The following is a 17,128-nucleotide window of genomic DNA, read 5'->3' as shown; positions in this document are numbered from 1 at the left end:
CTTGAAAGTGCCAGGGTAATTTAATAAACACCCACAATGGCTCATGAAACATCTGCTTACATGTTGAAATAGATTCTAAAATTGGAGTGCACAGATAATAGGAGTGCATGGGGGCATTTCAAAATGCTATACTGTTTCAAGCAAGTAACTGGAAAGTTCATATCACCTATGCTTGCTGTCTTCTTCCATTCACATCTTAATACTAAGGATAAAATCCATCATTTACCTGTAACCACCAGTCAAAAAAACACATACTAGATCTTGCATATCAAATACATATATAAAATTAAAGTGGAGAAATTAATTGAATCTGTGATATATTTACAAGACAGAAAAAACATTTTTAAGTTCTGCTTAGATCAGGCCATTTTATTACCACATTCTTAACTGATACAGCTTTATTTTCTAGTAAAATAAGCAGTTGTTAGCAGATCTTCCATTGTATTGCAAAAACAGGGCTTTGATTTGTTTCTAAATTAAATTTCTGAGGTTTAGTGTAAATAAGATACATTGCATACCATGCTTTGAACCAGGGGCGTAGCCAGACTTTGGTGGGAGGGGGGTCGAGAGCCCAAGGTGAGGGAGCACATTTTAGCCCCCCCCCCTTGCCGACGACCCTCTCGATCCCCCCCTCCCGCATCCAACCAACCCTTCCCCACCGCCGCCTACCTTTGCTGGTGGGGGACCCCAACCCCCGCCAGCCAAGGTCCTCTTCTTCAGGGTGCAAGGCTTCGTTCAGTTTCTGAGTCTGACGTCCTGCACGTACAACATGCAGGACGTCAGACTCACAGAAACAGAGTGAAGCCTTGCAGATCAGCTTACGTGCAGGACGTCAGACTCAGAAACTGAACGAAGCCTTGTGCTGGGGGGGGGGGGGGGGGGCGAGGGGGTCCAGGGCCAAATCTACGGGGGCCCAGGCCCCCGTGGCCCCACGTAGCTACGCCACTGCTTTGAACAGAAGTGAATCTGAAAATTGTATATCATGGTGTTTCCCAAGATCACCCGAAAACACTTTCAGGTCAACCATTAAATATATTAATAATACAAATTAAGTTACTTTACAGCAACAACTTGCAACAGGGAAAGCAATCCTGGAAATTAAAAAAGAAATCTGTAACAAATCCTGTGCTCTGCATGGAAGAAGTGAGATCGTTTCATGATGATTCAGTCCCTTATTTGTTTGCTACCTTCAAGTTTCACTGAAAGTCTGCTCTGTTGAGACAGTGAGGAGAGGAAGAGGCTGCATCTGTCTGAACTGAGCCAGGTGGAAACAAAGGGAACTACTGAAATGACAATGTTCAGCCTCTGGGAGACAGATGACTCGTCTTCTCTTGTCAGTTAGCATTTGCGAAACAAGTCTCGCGCACCTTCCTTCAGTGGAAGTCTACTGTGGTTTTCTCTTTGTTCATTTGCACTTGTAATTGCACTTTGTTTTTTTTTTCTTCGGAGACCTTTTAGGTTTTACAAACTGCCTTAGAACTGCACAGTCCTGTTCTGTTGTTGCCACTGTCAATCTTTAATCTGTTTATTTTGATCACAGCAGTTCAAAGAAAATCCAGGTGGATGCAGGGAATAAGACATGAGAAAACAAAATGAGAGAAAAAAAAAAGAGATTTAACAAGCATGCCCACTAACACTGTACATGCAGGTCAGGATCAATGTTTCAGTGGGCCCTAAGCAAACGAACATGTTGGGGGACCCTCCCACCATCCCCATCATGACATAAATGCATTTTAAAATTCCCCCAGATTCTTCCCCCCACCCACCACCACAGCTCCAACTGTAGAGGAAATCTGGTAAAGAAGGAAGCAGCAGGTAAAGAAGTGCTGCTCATCAGTTCCTCATAACCACTGGAAGACAATGCACAGCGGCTGAAAAGAACAATAGAAACAGTCTCCCCATTAGTAAGCACTAAGTCCAGTAAGGCCCCATCCCACGTGGATTCCATTATCAATTGCTGGAATAGTTCCCCCGAAGAGAATCCAGGATCTCTCTGCTTCCAAAAGACCCCGCAATAGGGTTACCCCAGTCAACATCAGGCATAAAAAAAATCACCTATTAGTAGTACTTCCCCTTTCACAGCTATATTTTGAATGTCTTCATTTAAATCTCTGTCCACTTCTTCTATCTGTGAAGGAGGCCTGTATATCACACCAATGTAACTACACAGTGGCGTTCCTAGGGTAGCTGACACCCGGGGCGGATCGCCGGTGCAGCGCCCCCCCCCCCCCCCCCCCGGTCGAAACGACGGACACCCCCCGGTGCATCTTTACCTGCTTGGGGGGGGGGGGGGGGGGGGTTGCCGCGCGTCTGTTGGCAACGCTCGTTCTCTGCTCCCTCTGCCCCGGAACGAGATACTTCCTGTTCCGGGGCAGAGGGAGCAGGGAACGAGCGTTGCCGACAGACGCTCGGCACCCCCCCCCCCCCCCCCCCCCAGCGGCAAAAGACAGACACTTCCCCCCAGCGAAACAACCCTCCCCCCCCGGGTGCATCTTTACCTGCTGGGGGGGGGGGGGGGGTGCCGCGCGCCTGTCGGCTTCGCTCATTCCCTGCTCCCTCTGCCCCGGAACAGGAAGTAACCCGTTCCGGGGCACAGAGAGCAGGGAACGAGCATTGCCGACAGACACGCGGCACCCCCCCCCCCCCAGCGGCTTGCACCCGGGGCGGACCGCCCCCACCTTGGTCCGCCACTGTAATTACATTTGCCATTCCCTCTTTCTAGATTGACCCACAGTGCCTCTTCCTTACCCTGTAGGTCCTAAATTGTGTGGCTTTAATATTATCTTTAACATATAATGCCATTCCCCCTCCCTTTCTTCCTACCCTGTCTTTCCTGAACAGTATAACTATATCCAGTGTAACTATATCCTAGTCACTGTTCTTTGTGAACCATATCTCTGTGATCACCACTAAATCCAAATCAGCCTCGTCCGTCACAGCCTCAAGATCTAAACCTTATTTCCCATACTTCGGGCATTAGCATATACTGTTTTCTAGACATTAACCCTTTTCCCTATTTTTTTTTAGTGGTATTTAATGCTTCACTTACCTGAGGGCTTTGATTACCCTGCTCCAGGGTGAAGAGGCCGACATTACTCCACGACTACAGCAAATTGCAGCAAACTTTTTTTTAATGTTTGACAGTATAAAATTAAGCGAGCAAAGCTTTCTTGGCTTCACTGATATATGGTTTCACTTTATACCATATGCAAACAACTCCTGGCAAGCAAACATAACTCTCTGAAGTGTTTAAGCCAAACATTATATAGTGCTCCCTCACCTCAGTGACGACTCCTGCAGCTATAGAAGATCCACTGTAGCGGAGCATGAAGCGCCCAAGTTCCTTGAAGTCCTTATACAGTTCAAGGGCAATGGGCCTCTGAGTCTGTATCTCTATTAGTGCATTCTGGCCTTTTGTCAAGCACCTAATAAAAATAATAATAATAATAAATGAAAGAGTCAACAGCGCAACATTTCAAAGTGAACTAAAATTCAACTTTTAATTTGCTTATTTATTAGGATTTATTAACCACTTTTATGAAGAGATTCACCCATTATTCTTCCAACCAATAGAAGTTGTAAAGAAATTATACATTAGGAGGTCAAGAACGTCTGCCTATTTGGGATCTAAATAACTCTCCAGAATTTAACAAACAGGATAAATTTAATGTGTAGGGAAAAATCCAGTGAATAACACAGAATTTGAAAATGGATCAGATCAGACTGGGGGTTCTAGAGGAATATGAGAGAATCAGGACACATTTCTTTAGCATAAAAAGTGAAAATACTCACCTGGAGCAGGTACTCTCTGAGGCCAGCAGGCCAGTCATTCTTATATGTGGGTTACATCATCCATGCTGCCCAGTGCAGAACAACTTTAAGAGCACACATCAGCACCCCCACTGCGCATGTGCAAGTGGATTCTGCCCGCTATGAGAGAGCGGGACCAGAAGTGCAGTATATTAGCTATACAGAAACAACTGCACAGGGAGGTGGGAGGGTATGCAAGAATGACTGCTACAGGTATCTTCACTTTTTCCGAGGACAAGCAGGCCATGTAATACTCACACGTGGGAATCATTAGCTACCAGGCTCACCGAAAACAACAGTAGGACAATTGGAACTCACAATGACAAGTTCAAAATACTAATCAACATATACATACTGTGTGAGAGTGCAGCCTGAAACAGAACAAAACAGGCCTTGGAGAGTGGAGTTGGATTCGAGACCCTAAACAAATTCTGCAGAACTGTCTGTCCAAACCGACCATCATGTTGGGTATCCTGCTCAAGACAATAGTGAGATGTGAATGTGTGGACTGAAGACAGCATTGCAGCCTTGCAAATTTCTTCTATAGAGGCTGATCTCAAGAGGGGTACCGACGCAGCCATGACAATCAAGAGCCAGCTCAGCTTAGGGGTAAGTGAAAATTCCAATGTGCCAGCCAACTGGAGATTATGCGTTTCCCCATGGCGACCCCCATACTGTTTGTAGCATTCCATGTGCTGGACCTGAACCAAAACACTGCTAAGTGATTTCTGATTATTTTATTCCAATTTCTCAACTTTTTGGCTATAGGCTTAGCTACCTGATATATCTATACTCTTGAATTTAATTGCTTAATTAATTTGTCCTGTGGTGCACTTCTCTGTCTTCTAACCCTGTCCGAGTCGTAATCAAACAAGGCAACATGTAAGTTAAAGCGGAGTGGGTTGTAAATAAGTTACGAACACGTTTAATTCTTTAGATGTGAAAAAAATCTATACTGTTCTTTTGAAAACTTGCCAGTTTGTTTCCCTTTAATTGATGTATATGATATATATTTTTCAGGTAATTAAAATCGATCAATACTTTCTATGTCGATGCACAGCCCTTGAAAAAGCTATTAGAGTGAAATGGATGAGGCCGCCGTCGGGCAACAGATAAGAGCTGGACATTGTACTGTTCTAAAATAACTGCTTACAACAAATAAGTTTAATTTGTTGAGATTACATATGGTTTCAAGAAGGTATAGGAACCATTGCAAATAAGGAAGTATCGATACATTACAAAATAAGGTTTTGAAACATTTTTAAGAAAAAGATGAACAAGAATTATAAAATAAAAATTAAAAAAGAAAAAGTAACATAATTTTGAAAAAAACAAGGTTTTCAAGACCAGTGATGAACACCACGCCTCAAGTCAAACCTGCTGAAAATCTGTGAGTAAGCGGTCGGGTGTTTTGAGGTCTTTTCCTCGGTTTTCAAATTTAAATTGGATAAATTTAATTTCCATATACAAATTACTGGACTCTTCATCATAGTTGTTAGATACAAATTAAGGTCATGTATACACATAAAGCAGCACATATGAGTTTATCTTGTTGGGCAGACTGGGTGGACCGTAGAGGTCTTTCTCTGCCGTCATCTACTATGTTACTATCCTGTTTATTTTCGAAGGAGAAGGCTGGCCATCTTCCGAAACAAATTGGGAGATGGCCGGCCATCTCCTAAACCAGACCAAATCGGTATAATCGAAAGCCGATTTTGGCCAGCTTCAACTGCTTTCCGTCGAAAAGCCAGCCAAAGGTCAAGGGGGCGTGTTGGCAGGGTACAGGAGGGATGGGGGAGTGGTTAAGAGATTGCCAGCTTCGGACGATAATGGAAAAAAAGAAGGCCAGCTCTGACGAGCACTTGGCCGGCTTTACTTGGTCCATTTATTTTTAGGATCAAGCCTCAAAAAAGTGCCCCAACTGACCAGATGACCACCAGAGGGAATCGGGGAGCACCTCCCCTTACTCCCCCCCCCAGTGAGTCACTAACCCCCTCCCACCCCCAAACAAACTTAATAAACATTTTTTTGCCAGCCTCTATGCCAGCCTCAAATGTCACACCCAGCTCCATGACAGCAGTATGCAGGTCCCTGGAGTAGTTTTTAGTGGGTGCAGTGCACTTCAGGAAGGCGGAACCAGGCCCATCCCACCCCTACCTGTTACACTTGTGGTGGTAAATGGGAGCCCTCCAAAACCCACACGAAACCCACATCTAGATGCTCCCCCTTCACCCATAAGCGCTATGGTAGTGGTGTACAGTTGTGGGGAGTGGGTTGGGGGGGGGGGATTTGGGGGGTTCAGCACCCAAGGGAAGGGAGCTATGTACCTGGGAGCAATTAATGAAGTCCACTGCAGTGTCCCCTAGGGTGCCCGGTTGGTGTCTTGGCATGTGAGGGGGACCAGTGCACTACAAATGCTGGCTCCTCCCACGACCAAATGCCTTGGATTTGGCTGGGTTTGAGATGGCTGGCATTAGTTTCCATTATCGGCGAAAACCAATGCCGGCCATCTCTAAGGGCGGCCCAAATGTTGGCCGGCCATCTTGTTTCGATAATACGGTCGGGTATGCCGCTTTACGGGGCTGGCCTTAGAGATGGCCGGCCCTGTTCGATTATGCCCCTCCAAGTAAAAGAAACAAAAAGCTGGGTGAATAAAAGACCAATGCTCGCTTGCAGTCCAAGGTGTGCAGTGCGCTTTCGTCAGGATGGACATGAGGTTTCGGAAAGAATGTTGGAAGAACGATCGACTGGTTCAGATGAAACTCTAACACTACCTTAGGGAGGAACTTAGGGTGTGTGCGGAGAGCTACTCTGTTATGATGAAACTTAGTGTAAGTTGACTCTGCTACTAGGGCCTGAAGCTCACTGACCCTGTAAGCTAAAATAACAGCCATCAAAAACAAGACCTTCCAGGTGAAGTATGTCACATGACAGGAATTAAGCGGCTTAAAAGGAGCTTTCATTAGCTAGGTGAGGATGACGTTGAGGTCCCATGACACAGGTGGAGATTTGATAGGGGGCTCTGTCAACAGCAAACCTGTCATGAAGCGAACAACTACAGGTTGTCTAGAGATGGGCTTACCTTCCACATTATAATGGTAAGCACTAATTGCACTGAGGTGAACCCTTACAGAGTTGGTTTTGAGACCAGACTTGGAAAGTTGTAGAACAGGGTTGTCCAACCTACGGCCCTGCAGGCCAGAATGCGGCCCACCAAGTGTTTTTTTCTGGCCCTTGGAAGCTTGGTAATTCTTCTGGTGCTTACAGCAGGATTCCTGACCCACACCACAACTCAGCTCTCTGAGTTTGAGCTACACAGTGCCAGAAATTTAGACTGGTCTAGTGGTTTCAAGTCTTGTGAAACTTGAAACCGGGAAACCAACCCAAACATTAAGCATCATGCGGCTCAAGCTCGCAGAGAGCCATTTCGAAGAGAGAGAGAGAGAACATTAAGCATCATGCGGCTCAAGCTCGCAGAGAGCCATTTCGAAAAAAGAGAGAGAGAGAGAGACTGGGTGAAGGCTGGGGGTACATGAGAGAGAGTAAGAAAGACTTGGTAAAGGCTGGGGAAGGGACAATGCACCAATGTATTTCGACACTATTTAAGAAAACATGTGGCAAAATAAGATGGTGCGTGTTTTGGCCCTTTGAATGTTACAAAATGTGGTCCCTGACAGAAAAAGGTTGGACAAGTGTGGTGTAGAAGGTCAAGCAGGGTCTGTGTAGGGCAAGAAAGAGGATCTAGGGCCCTGCCCTCACATCAAATGACAAACTTCCTCCATTTGAAAAAAATAACACCTCTTAGTAGAATTTTTCCTGGAAGTCAGGTTAGACAAGCATGGTGTAGAGGGTGAAGCAGGGTCTGTGTAGGGCAAGAAATAGGATCTAGGGCCCTGCCGTCACATCAAACCTCCTCCATTTGAAAGAATAACACCTCTTAGTGGAATCTTTCCTAGAAACCAACAAGACCCTGGAGACACCCTCAGGAACCAAAGACCAGCGCTGGACAAAGTCTTCAGCTGGCGGGGGATGGGGACCCCCGCCAGCCAACCAGGGGCCCAGAGCAAATTTGGGGGGGGGGGGGCAAGGCCCCGGTTTCCCCACCTATATATGCCACTGGTTCAACCGCATGGGCCTTGAGAAGGGCAGACAGTTCCTCTGCAAGTACTTGCTTGTCCTGAGAGCTGAAAGAATGGGCTTTCGGTGGACAATTTGGAGGTTTGGAAACCAAATTGAGGGTGTATACGAGCCGGACTAAAGCTTGTTCCTTGCTTTTGCAGGGGCCTTGGGCGCACACTGTTTATGAGAACGAGCGCGCTGGGGCTGAGCCTGAGCAGGCTGCAAGTCGCAGGAGTGTATCTATGCCTAGAGAAAGAATAGAGAGCACTCTGCAACTTACCAAAGAACCTCCTGGAAGAGGAGGCAGTTGCAGAAGACGCCCAGCGGGAGAGAGAAGACATAGCATCAGTGTACTTCTTGATTTGGTCAGCGACCTCTTTGACCTTCTCTCCGAAAAGGTTATCCCCCGGCAACCTCTGCTGAACAGAATGTTCCAGCTCAGAAACACTCAGCCATGAGAGTCTGCGCATTGCTATACCTTGGGCAGAGATCCTGGATGCTACGTCAAAAGTGTCGTAAGTGCCCCTGGCCAAGAACTTGCGACACACCTTCTGTTGCTTGACCAACTGGCGAAACGGCTTGAGAGCGTAACAGCTCGGGAGCGCATCGACCGAGTCTGACAGCTGCTGCACGAAGTTCCGCAAGTATACACTCGTGAAGAGCTGGTATGACTGGATACAGGTGATGAGCATAGAGGCCTGACACATCTTTCTCCCAAGAGAGTCCAGGGTTCTAGCTTCTGTGCCTGGGGGAGCCAAGGTATAGTCCCTCCCTAGAATGCCTGGCTTTTTTGAGAGCGGCATACACCACCATGGAGTCGTGGGGGTAACTGAAACCACACCAAACCAGATTCTCTGTGGATCCGATACTGGGTATCAATTTTCTTGGGGACCACAGGGACAGAGGGGACGCCCAGTTCCTAACGAAGACTTCCTTGAGTACCTCATGGAGAGGAGCTGTTACTGCCTCCTTAGGAGGGGAGGTGTAGTCCAATGCACATCGTCCATACTCCTCAGTGCTGACTTCAAATCCTCACGTTACCTCGGGGGTCGGGTCAGACAATGGACGGTCACGGGGGGCCTGAATAGCAGGAGGCCTTGAGACAGGTGAAGACCCAGTCGACGCCTCGCTGCTCCCAGTGTCTTGGAGTCTCAAAGCAGCCATCCCTACCGTGACTCCAGATGTCAGTGCAGCACTCGATGTCAATGTCGACGTCTCCAACCTCGATGCCAATGCTGACGTCGAAGAACAGGACCTGGCTCCAAAAATCTTCTCGTGTTGAACACTAAGGTCCTTTTCTTCACATGAAGACAAAGGACACAGTTGAGAAGGCTAAGATCAGGCCCGAGGAACTGGAGACACCAAGAATGGGTGTCTTTTCTTGAGACTGTCCAGTTGCACCAGGTAAAACGCTTGAAGCCACTGGGAGTCTTCATGGACATAAAGGAAAAATGGCTTTGGCTAAAATGGCTTTGGCTGTCGTGATGGTGCCTAAAAAAGGGAAGAAGGCACAAAAAAAAAAAAAGAGACCCGACTGAGCAGACCCAAGAATGGCCTGCACTGAAAAAGAAACTTATACGATGGCAAAAAACACTAAAGACACTAAGGGATGTTTTGTTTTTTTTAAACAGGGCAAAAGAAAATAAGAGCGGGTACCAAAAACACCGCCGAAAGGCATTGAAAAACAGCTCTCTACTGGACATGTGAGGAACAAAGAAAAAAGCCGCTGCTTTTTACATGGAGAAAACGAAACTGAATGGAATGGTAGAGCTGGAGGTGAGAAGGCACTCGCACATGTGCATTGGAGCGCTGTTTGCGCTCAAAAAAGTTCTCGTTTTTTTGTATGGCATATTGCCAAACTGGGATGGCATCTACCCACTTGTGAGAATATTAGCCTGCTTATCCTCGGAAAATTACATTTTCAAGAAATTAAGAATTTTTATATACAAAGAATATTTTAAAATGTTTTGTGTGTGTGTAACCTGAAAAGGAAGGAGCACCTGGGAACTGCTCCTTCTCCTTTTGAAAATCTCAAAACCCCATTACCTCAGTGTGTAACTAAAAATACTTAAGACTGTCATATCCTGTAATAATTAGATGCATGCTTCAAGCATGTGGAGTGCACACAGGTACACCTAATTTATAAAGGCTAGATACAGACATGTGCCAATGAGATTCAATACTACAGCTGGAATATCTAACCATTGCATAGAAGAGGCACTATGTTTCTCTGTGCTTACTTTCTACGTGAATAAAACCAATTTGACAAAAGCCTAGTTGAGCAAGTAAAATGCTGTTCTACATGCTAAAGTCCCATATAAAACTATTCCCATTGTGTGTGGTGGAGGATGGAACAGTCATAATAAGGCAATCCCAAGCTTGCTTAAAGATAGAGATGAAGGGCTTATTGGTTGGCAGAAAGCTTAAGATTGCCATGTCTCTCTCCCTCCTCTCATAGTTACCTTACTGTTCAAAGTTTTAAACTTACTAGGACTGTGATGTTCAGTAAATGCAACTGATTCCTGTTTTACAATTGAATGAAACTTTGACCAAAACAAACATGTGTGACAGACAAGGGGAAAATGGGCCTAATTTAAGGCTTATAGAAAACCAACATGGGCATGAAAAATAGCAAACAAAATGGTCTATTTACTAATGTGCATTATCACACATTAAAAGTTAACGGGAGCTGCTGTAATAATATACATTACTACACAGTGCACTAGTAAATAGATCCCGAAGAATGAAATGTATGTCCAAAAACACTTACTTAGGTTTCTTCTTTACAACTTCTCCAGTACTCTTGTGCAAAACACTCACTAATTTCTTAATTGTGGCAGGCTCACTTACAGTTTGATAGTACAAAAGTACCTAGAATAGATAAACGAAATGCATTGAAATAAGAACTACTACAAAATCTGCCAAACCAAGAAGTCTAGTATAATTTGAATTTTTAAAAATGGGTTTTAATATTTTATAAGTGAAGTAACATACTAAAATCCATGCAGTTCTAGAGAAATACATGCCCCTGAGACTAGTCCAGAAACTAACACACAAACAACATTTACCTACTGATGTTTCAAGTTTCACTTGTGTACTGCTTATCAGAAAGACTATCTTGGCAGTTTACAAACTAAAGGGTATGTTTACTAAGGCGCGTTAGCGTTTTTAACGTGACTTTAAAGTTACGGCATGTTAAACACTAACACACCAATACATTCCTGTACGCATGTTAGCATTTGATGCACATCAACCATTAATGCGTGTTAAAACGCTAATGTGCCTATAGTGCGCCTTTGTAAACACTGGTCTAATAAAAAAGAAGTTCATATTAAAATGAGTAACAGAGTTAGAAAATGAAGACAAAAGGGAACAATAAATTACAATTGTCAACAGGAAAGAAGAGAATTTAAAGAAAAGACAAGTTGATGCAGGCCCCAGGCCCCAAACACTATATCCATGCTAGTCCACACAGCCTGTCCCAAATGAAAATCAGGATTCAAAGGCCTAGGTGAAAAAATAGGTTTTGAAGCTAGTTTTGAATTTCTGGTAGGAAGATTCTAACCTTAAATGCAAAGAAAGATTGTTCCAGAGGGTAGGTACAGTAATGATAAAGATGAACTGACATTATTATGGGTTGCTCAAGGGCATGAAGAATCTGCTATAATGTATATATTTGGAAATGAGAAAAAAACATCTAAGCAGATCAATGCTTCACATGATTACTCCTCAGCAAATGTTACTAACTTACTACTAACAAAAAATTCTGACAAGCAAGCAGTCAAACAATCTTTAGTGCACTGATATGCAGTCTTCAAAGAGTTCATTAGTGTTGTAGACATGCCTTTGCCAATGCTCAGATCATCGCACCCACACCACTAATCTAATCAGGATCCATCCATCTAGCCCATGTAAACCCATTCATCTTCAGCCTCAATCCCATATCTGGTCCACTACACTTAGACATATAATTCACAAAGTCACAGGAGTATCAATACCAGCACAGTATCTATGTGAACTACACACTGGAAAGTAACAGACCCAGTGACAAGCAGAAGAGCAGAGTGTTAGCATAACAAAAGTGTCATTAGAATGGCTGCCACTGCAGTAGCCATGGTTGGAAATGGGGGGGTGGAGGGTGGTGGGGGGGGGGGGGGCAGTTTTACTTCATAACAGCAGCAAAAAATCCAGAACACTATCCCTATGACACACTGCAGCAAGAACCTGTCAGGCACAACACCAAGTAAAAGCATTATATACTTTTAGATGCATTTACTCCCATACATTAAGAGACACATTATGAACTCCTCAGTCAAATTCTCTAAAATTCTGTTTTTTAAATAAAATTGTATATCTGTACACAAGTTTTAATTCATAAAAATTTATTTAAAATTTATATTAAAATGCAAGACAAAATGCATTACAGTCTCTGAGTGAGTGAGTGAGTCATGGTCACCGCTTAAGGTCACACAGAAGAAAAACCCTCAGCATAGCGAGGAAAATGCAAAATCCACATAAACTTTACAACTACACTTAAGTCTAACAAACAGATGTGAACTGTGTAGACAAACTACAAACTTCTAATTTTTTTTTTTGAAAATATCTTTATTGAAGTTCAGGACGTCAACATCCAAAAGAGGGAAATAAGCATCCCAAAAAACAGAACAAAAACACACAATATATCTACATGCAGTCTTTCATCTCTACAAAATAAGCACAGCATGCAATCCTGCCTTTATCACCACAGTACAAATCGTCCTGCCCATTTTTAGTTACCTCAAAACCATCCCCCCTACCCCGCAGCAACCCTCCTTCCCTCCTCCCTATTCCTGGAAAACCTAAGGACTCGAGGATAACACTTCATAAAGCTGCCAAAAATATCTATATGCTTGGCCGAGCTTGCTACAGAAAGACTTAAGCCGCTCCCTCTCCCAGCGTGCCATTTGAAGCATTTTTGTAGTCCATTGCTGCAAGGCTGGTGGGCACTCCGCCACCCAAGCCGCTTGTGAAAATGACTTTGAAAATGATCCTCCCTAGGATTAGAAAGTCTAAGTTATTGATCAATGCATTGCTCAAGAGTGACATCTGGTGGCTAGATTCAGGGTCATGATTACAGGATTTTAGAGGAAGTTATGGGCAGGACTGCCGAAAGGGGGGAGGCAGTGGGGAGAAAAATTCCCCAGACCCAGCCTCCATGGGGGGGCCCGGCACCAGCAAGCTTTTGAGGGAGCACTAGAAGCTTCTTCCTGCCTGCTTCCGGGTCTGTCTTCTTGTTCCTGTGTGCCAGGACCTGGATGACTGCATTAATGCGATAACCTGGGTTATCATGTTAAAGCAACCATCCAGGTCCTGGCACACAGGAGCAGGAGACGAACGACCGAGGGAGGAGCACTCAGACACAGGAAGGTAAGGGGGCAGGGCGGCGGCTCGAATGTGGAAGGCGGTAGCCCGAGTGGAAAGGAAGGACACAGCGTGGGGGGGAGGTCCTGCCCGGCTGTGTCTCTCGGCAGCCCTGGTCATGGGGCATGGCTTCTGGCCTAGGGCTGTAAATGTGTTGACTATATTATAAAAACCTAGTAGTGAAGGGATGCAAAATATGGGAAAACTCCCTAGTAGTTACGAATGAAAAATTAAAGTGCCAGGATCCTAGGTCTGGTTCCAACTCTGAACAGCAAATTCTATTTACACTAAGATGTTCCTTTCTGAGAAGACAAAAGGCAGCTCCAGACTTACAGGAAAACCTTGAGTGATGGGAATCTCAAAATTAAAGATGAGGACTCGTGCTCTGAAACGAGTGCAGGTTCTGATGGGCTCCTTGGGATAGCAGAATACAGATCCAACACTGCAGTGAAAAATGAAAACAAAGCAACAGAGCAATGTTTTTATATAAGTGCTTTAAGTGGCATTAAAAATACATGTAAAGTAGATTCTTACAACCTACACAGACTATTTTTTTTTTAATCAAAAGCTTGGAGAAAACAACTGCACTTTAAAAATGTCACTGCAAAAGAGGAAAAGATCACTAAAACATTACTAACATTTCAATCCTAAGAAAATATGAGTTGAATATTTTGACTGTATATGTTTCCACTAGGAAACAAGCATATGCTTTCCGAGGGTACAAGACATTTTCGCTAGAGATATATGAAATAATTCTGTGCCATGTACCTACCATGACAGAAGGAAGATGTCTGGGAACTCAAATCCATTTTAAAACAAGTAGCCCACTTAAGTTGCATGTCCAAACCACTACTGCAAGTTTTATCTAATGTTTAGTCATTTCATTCTAATTTAAAAGGCTGTTTTACAAACTTAAGCATGTAACTAGCTCAAATATTGCACTGTCTTTACAAGGTTCTGTACTACATCTTTAAGCTAATGTAAAATTACTGGCACCTGCCACGCAGTTTTTGTGAACCTCTGAAATGCCTGCTACCATGCGGAACAGATCAGTGTGTGATTCCCTAGGCTGGCAGGGATGCTGCTGAGGCCACATTTACAACCCCCAAGTGGAAGGGAGTTACAGCTACTGCTCAATGGTGATGCTTAGTGGCCAGACTCCAGTTGTGCATACCTCCAGGTTAAAGAGGAAGCCATGGTCCACGGTCCCTGGCCGAAGTATCATACCGGGTCAAACTAATAGCCTATCAAGCTTAGACTGTAACCAATTAAGGCCACTTGAAAGTACCTTGCAGACCCTAATGAAAAGAGCTATTCCATGTTGTTAATTCTCAGTAGTGGTAATCCTCAAGTCTACCTGCCAAATAAGGGTAATGAACTTATCAGTCAACAACTTGTCTAAACCTTATTTTAAAAATCTGTTATATTACTAGCTGATCAAATCTTCCAAAAACAAACTCTACAATTGAATTGTGCATTGATTGGGGTGGGATGAAGCTTTTACTAATTTGTTTTAAATTTTATATCTGATCCTAACATGGAGTATCCACTAATCTTAGTACTACTCGAAATGGTAAATATCTACTCACTATGAAGAATTGCCACTACAATACTTGGGCTGGATAGAAAAGAAAAGGAGACAACAAAACAGGGAGCAAAGCCTAGGTTGTTTAGAATAAACACTCACGGCACCATTTACCAATTGTAGCTGAAAAGGAAACTCAAAGAAGTAAGAAAAATTGCTATGTAAAAGTCAACAAAACAAAAGTAAGCCAAAGGCTAGTTTGTTGTTCGGGCTGGATAAATCACAGGAGTATTCTTGGTGATGTCTTTCACTGAAGAAACTTGAATCATTCTTATTTATCTATTTATTAGGATTTAATTACTACCTATTATAAGGAATTCTTAAGTCCCAAGGCACAGTACCACCTCCTGCACTGTGACATTGAAATTACTGGCATCTTGTCTTCTGAAGCCACCCGGCTGTGAGTTTCGAGTAGTGAATGCAGGAGAGGCTCAGCTGAAGTCATCAGCCACCCTTGTAGGAGAAGCAGAGCTGGGTTCCTGCTTGGAGGAAGGTGTTCTTCTCTGTGCTGGCAACAATGTTCCATATGGTTCAAAGAAGCAGTCAGGCCTCATGAAGCAGACAATACAGCTCGGCATACTGATGCTGCCCTCCTCCCTCCTGACATTTTGCATTTGTGGCAGCGACGGAGGAATCAGCAGGGGAAAGGGGGATCAGGTGATTGTGTACAGTGACTACCAATCTAAGAATTTCAGAGCAAGCAGCTGCAGTACATGTGGGCTACACTGGTGGAGGGAGCACATCGTTGGCCAACCTGCCACCTCCAGATATTTGCCACTCTAGGTGCAGACCTTGTGTGCCTACTTGCAAATCCAGATTTCAAAGAAAGGTTGGCGAGGCAAAAGGTGAGTTTGCAGACCAGCAAAAACAAGAGGGGAAAAGAAAAGCCAGAAGAAACTATATATATCTCCACATTCACGGAACCAACAACTGAATGTAATATCTTCCTGAAGCAGGGCAGCATTTAAGACTCTTAGAAGTAGACGAAAAGCAAATAAAAATTGAGTTTTGAAAGTAAGCCTTCTCAAACAACTTAAAGCTGTATTATGTCATTTACAAGACTCAACACTGTAAAGCATCATGACAGAAGAAACAGTAGGTGAATCTTAAGAGCATTTATTATCAACGGAAGCCATTATTTTTAAAGAGTAGTAGATGGCAGATGACCATAGTGGTTATTTACTTTGTTCTAAATGGATTGGGCCCTGGCAATATTTAATCTATTTATAATTATATCTGATCCTTCACAAAGTTCCAAAGTGGATTACAAAGCAACATATGAAATTAGTAAAATAAACAAGTACTAAAAAACACATCATAAAACAGATAATCACGTACAGAACTTGTATTGTTTTTTACTATGTAAGCTGCATTGAGCCTGCTATGTGTGGGAAAGCGCAGGGTACAAATGTAATAAAATAAAATAAAAAATAAATAAATGTAGACAAACTTAAGTTAGTAAAGAAACCATCCCTGCTGCAGTTATAATAATTTTCTTTGCCATATGTTGGCCTGAGGCAGAACTGGACTACCCTTTATGCGTATCACATCACATATAGATCACCTTTTGAACCTTGGCTTGTTTTTAGACATACGGAAGATGAGGTCAGCTAAGATATATCCAATGTTTCTGTATGGAAAAAAAAATCTAGAAAAAGGGGCTTTACTTTTAGAAGAGGACAAAAGCAGTCAAAAATAGAAAAATTAGCACTAAAGCAATAGGGGCGACAGCTACTTGTGCATGTCTACTTGGCAGCGTGGATAAGAAATAAACGGGATAAATCCACAGGGGTGTGATGTGCAGGAAAGGATGACAAGAGAAAAAAGTGAGGTAATCAAGGAAGAGGAAACCAAGCTGGTAATGTAAAAAGTCTTTATTGTTTATTGTTTCTGAAGGTCTATTGCAGGAAGACTCGATACAGTCGTGTTTCGGCTAGTGTTAACATTATCAGAAGCCTTTATCCCTTGGCAATTGGCAATACAGGCTAACAAAGCAATAACAGTGTATATACAAAATACATCAAAAGCAGTGCAAACCAGCGATGGTATAGGGAGCAGCGTTCCTTCAGAAATGATAAGCAATAAAGACTTTTTACATTACCAGCTTAGTTTCCTCGTCCTTGGTTACCTCACTTCTTTCTCCTGTTGCTGTGCATATTTGTGAGGATTGGACTTTCTCTTTTTTTGTTTGGTTTCCTTGTGCATGAAGGATAC

General features: G+C 43.6%; 1 protein-coding gene across 1 annotated transcript in view; it reads right to left on the bottom strand.

The window, feature by feature from the left end:
- Positions 1-1,431: 1,431 nt before the first annotated feature.
- Positions 1,432-17,128, bottom strand: part of HBS1L (HBS1 like translational GTPase) — a 328,487-nt gene continuing 312,790 nt past the window's right edge. Inside the window, 4 exon segments of the mRNA XM_030198451.1 lie at positions 1,432-1,521; positions 3,281-3,425; positions 10,700-10,800; positions 13,663-13,771. Of these exon segments, the coding sequence (XP_030054311.1) occupies positions 1,510-1,521; positions 3,281-3,425; positions 10,700-10,800; positions 13,663-13,771 (367 nt within the window). The 3' untranslated portion in view covers positions 1,432-1,509.

The sequence above is a fragment of the Microcaecilia unicolor genome, chromosome 3 (assembly GCF_901765095.1).
Source record: "Microcaecilia unicolor chromosome 3, aMicUni1.1, whole genome shotgun sequence".
Classification (NCBI taxonomy): Eukaryota; Metazoa; Chordata; class Amphibia; order Gymnophiona; family Siphonopidae; genus Microcaecilia; species Microcaecilia unicolor.
The sequence above is the reverse complement of the archived record's forward strand: the minus strand, read 5'-3'. Positions and strand labels throughout refer to the sequence as shown.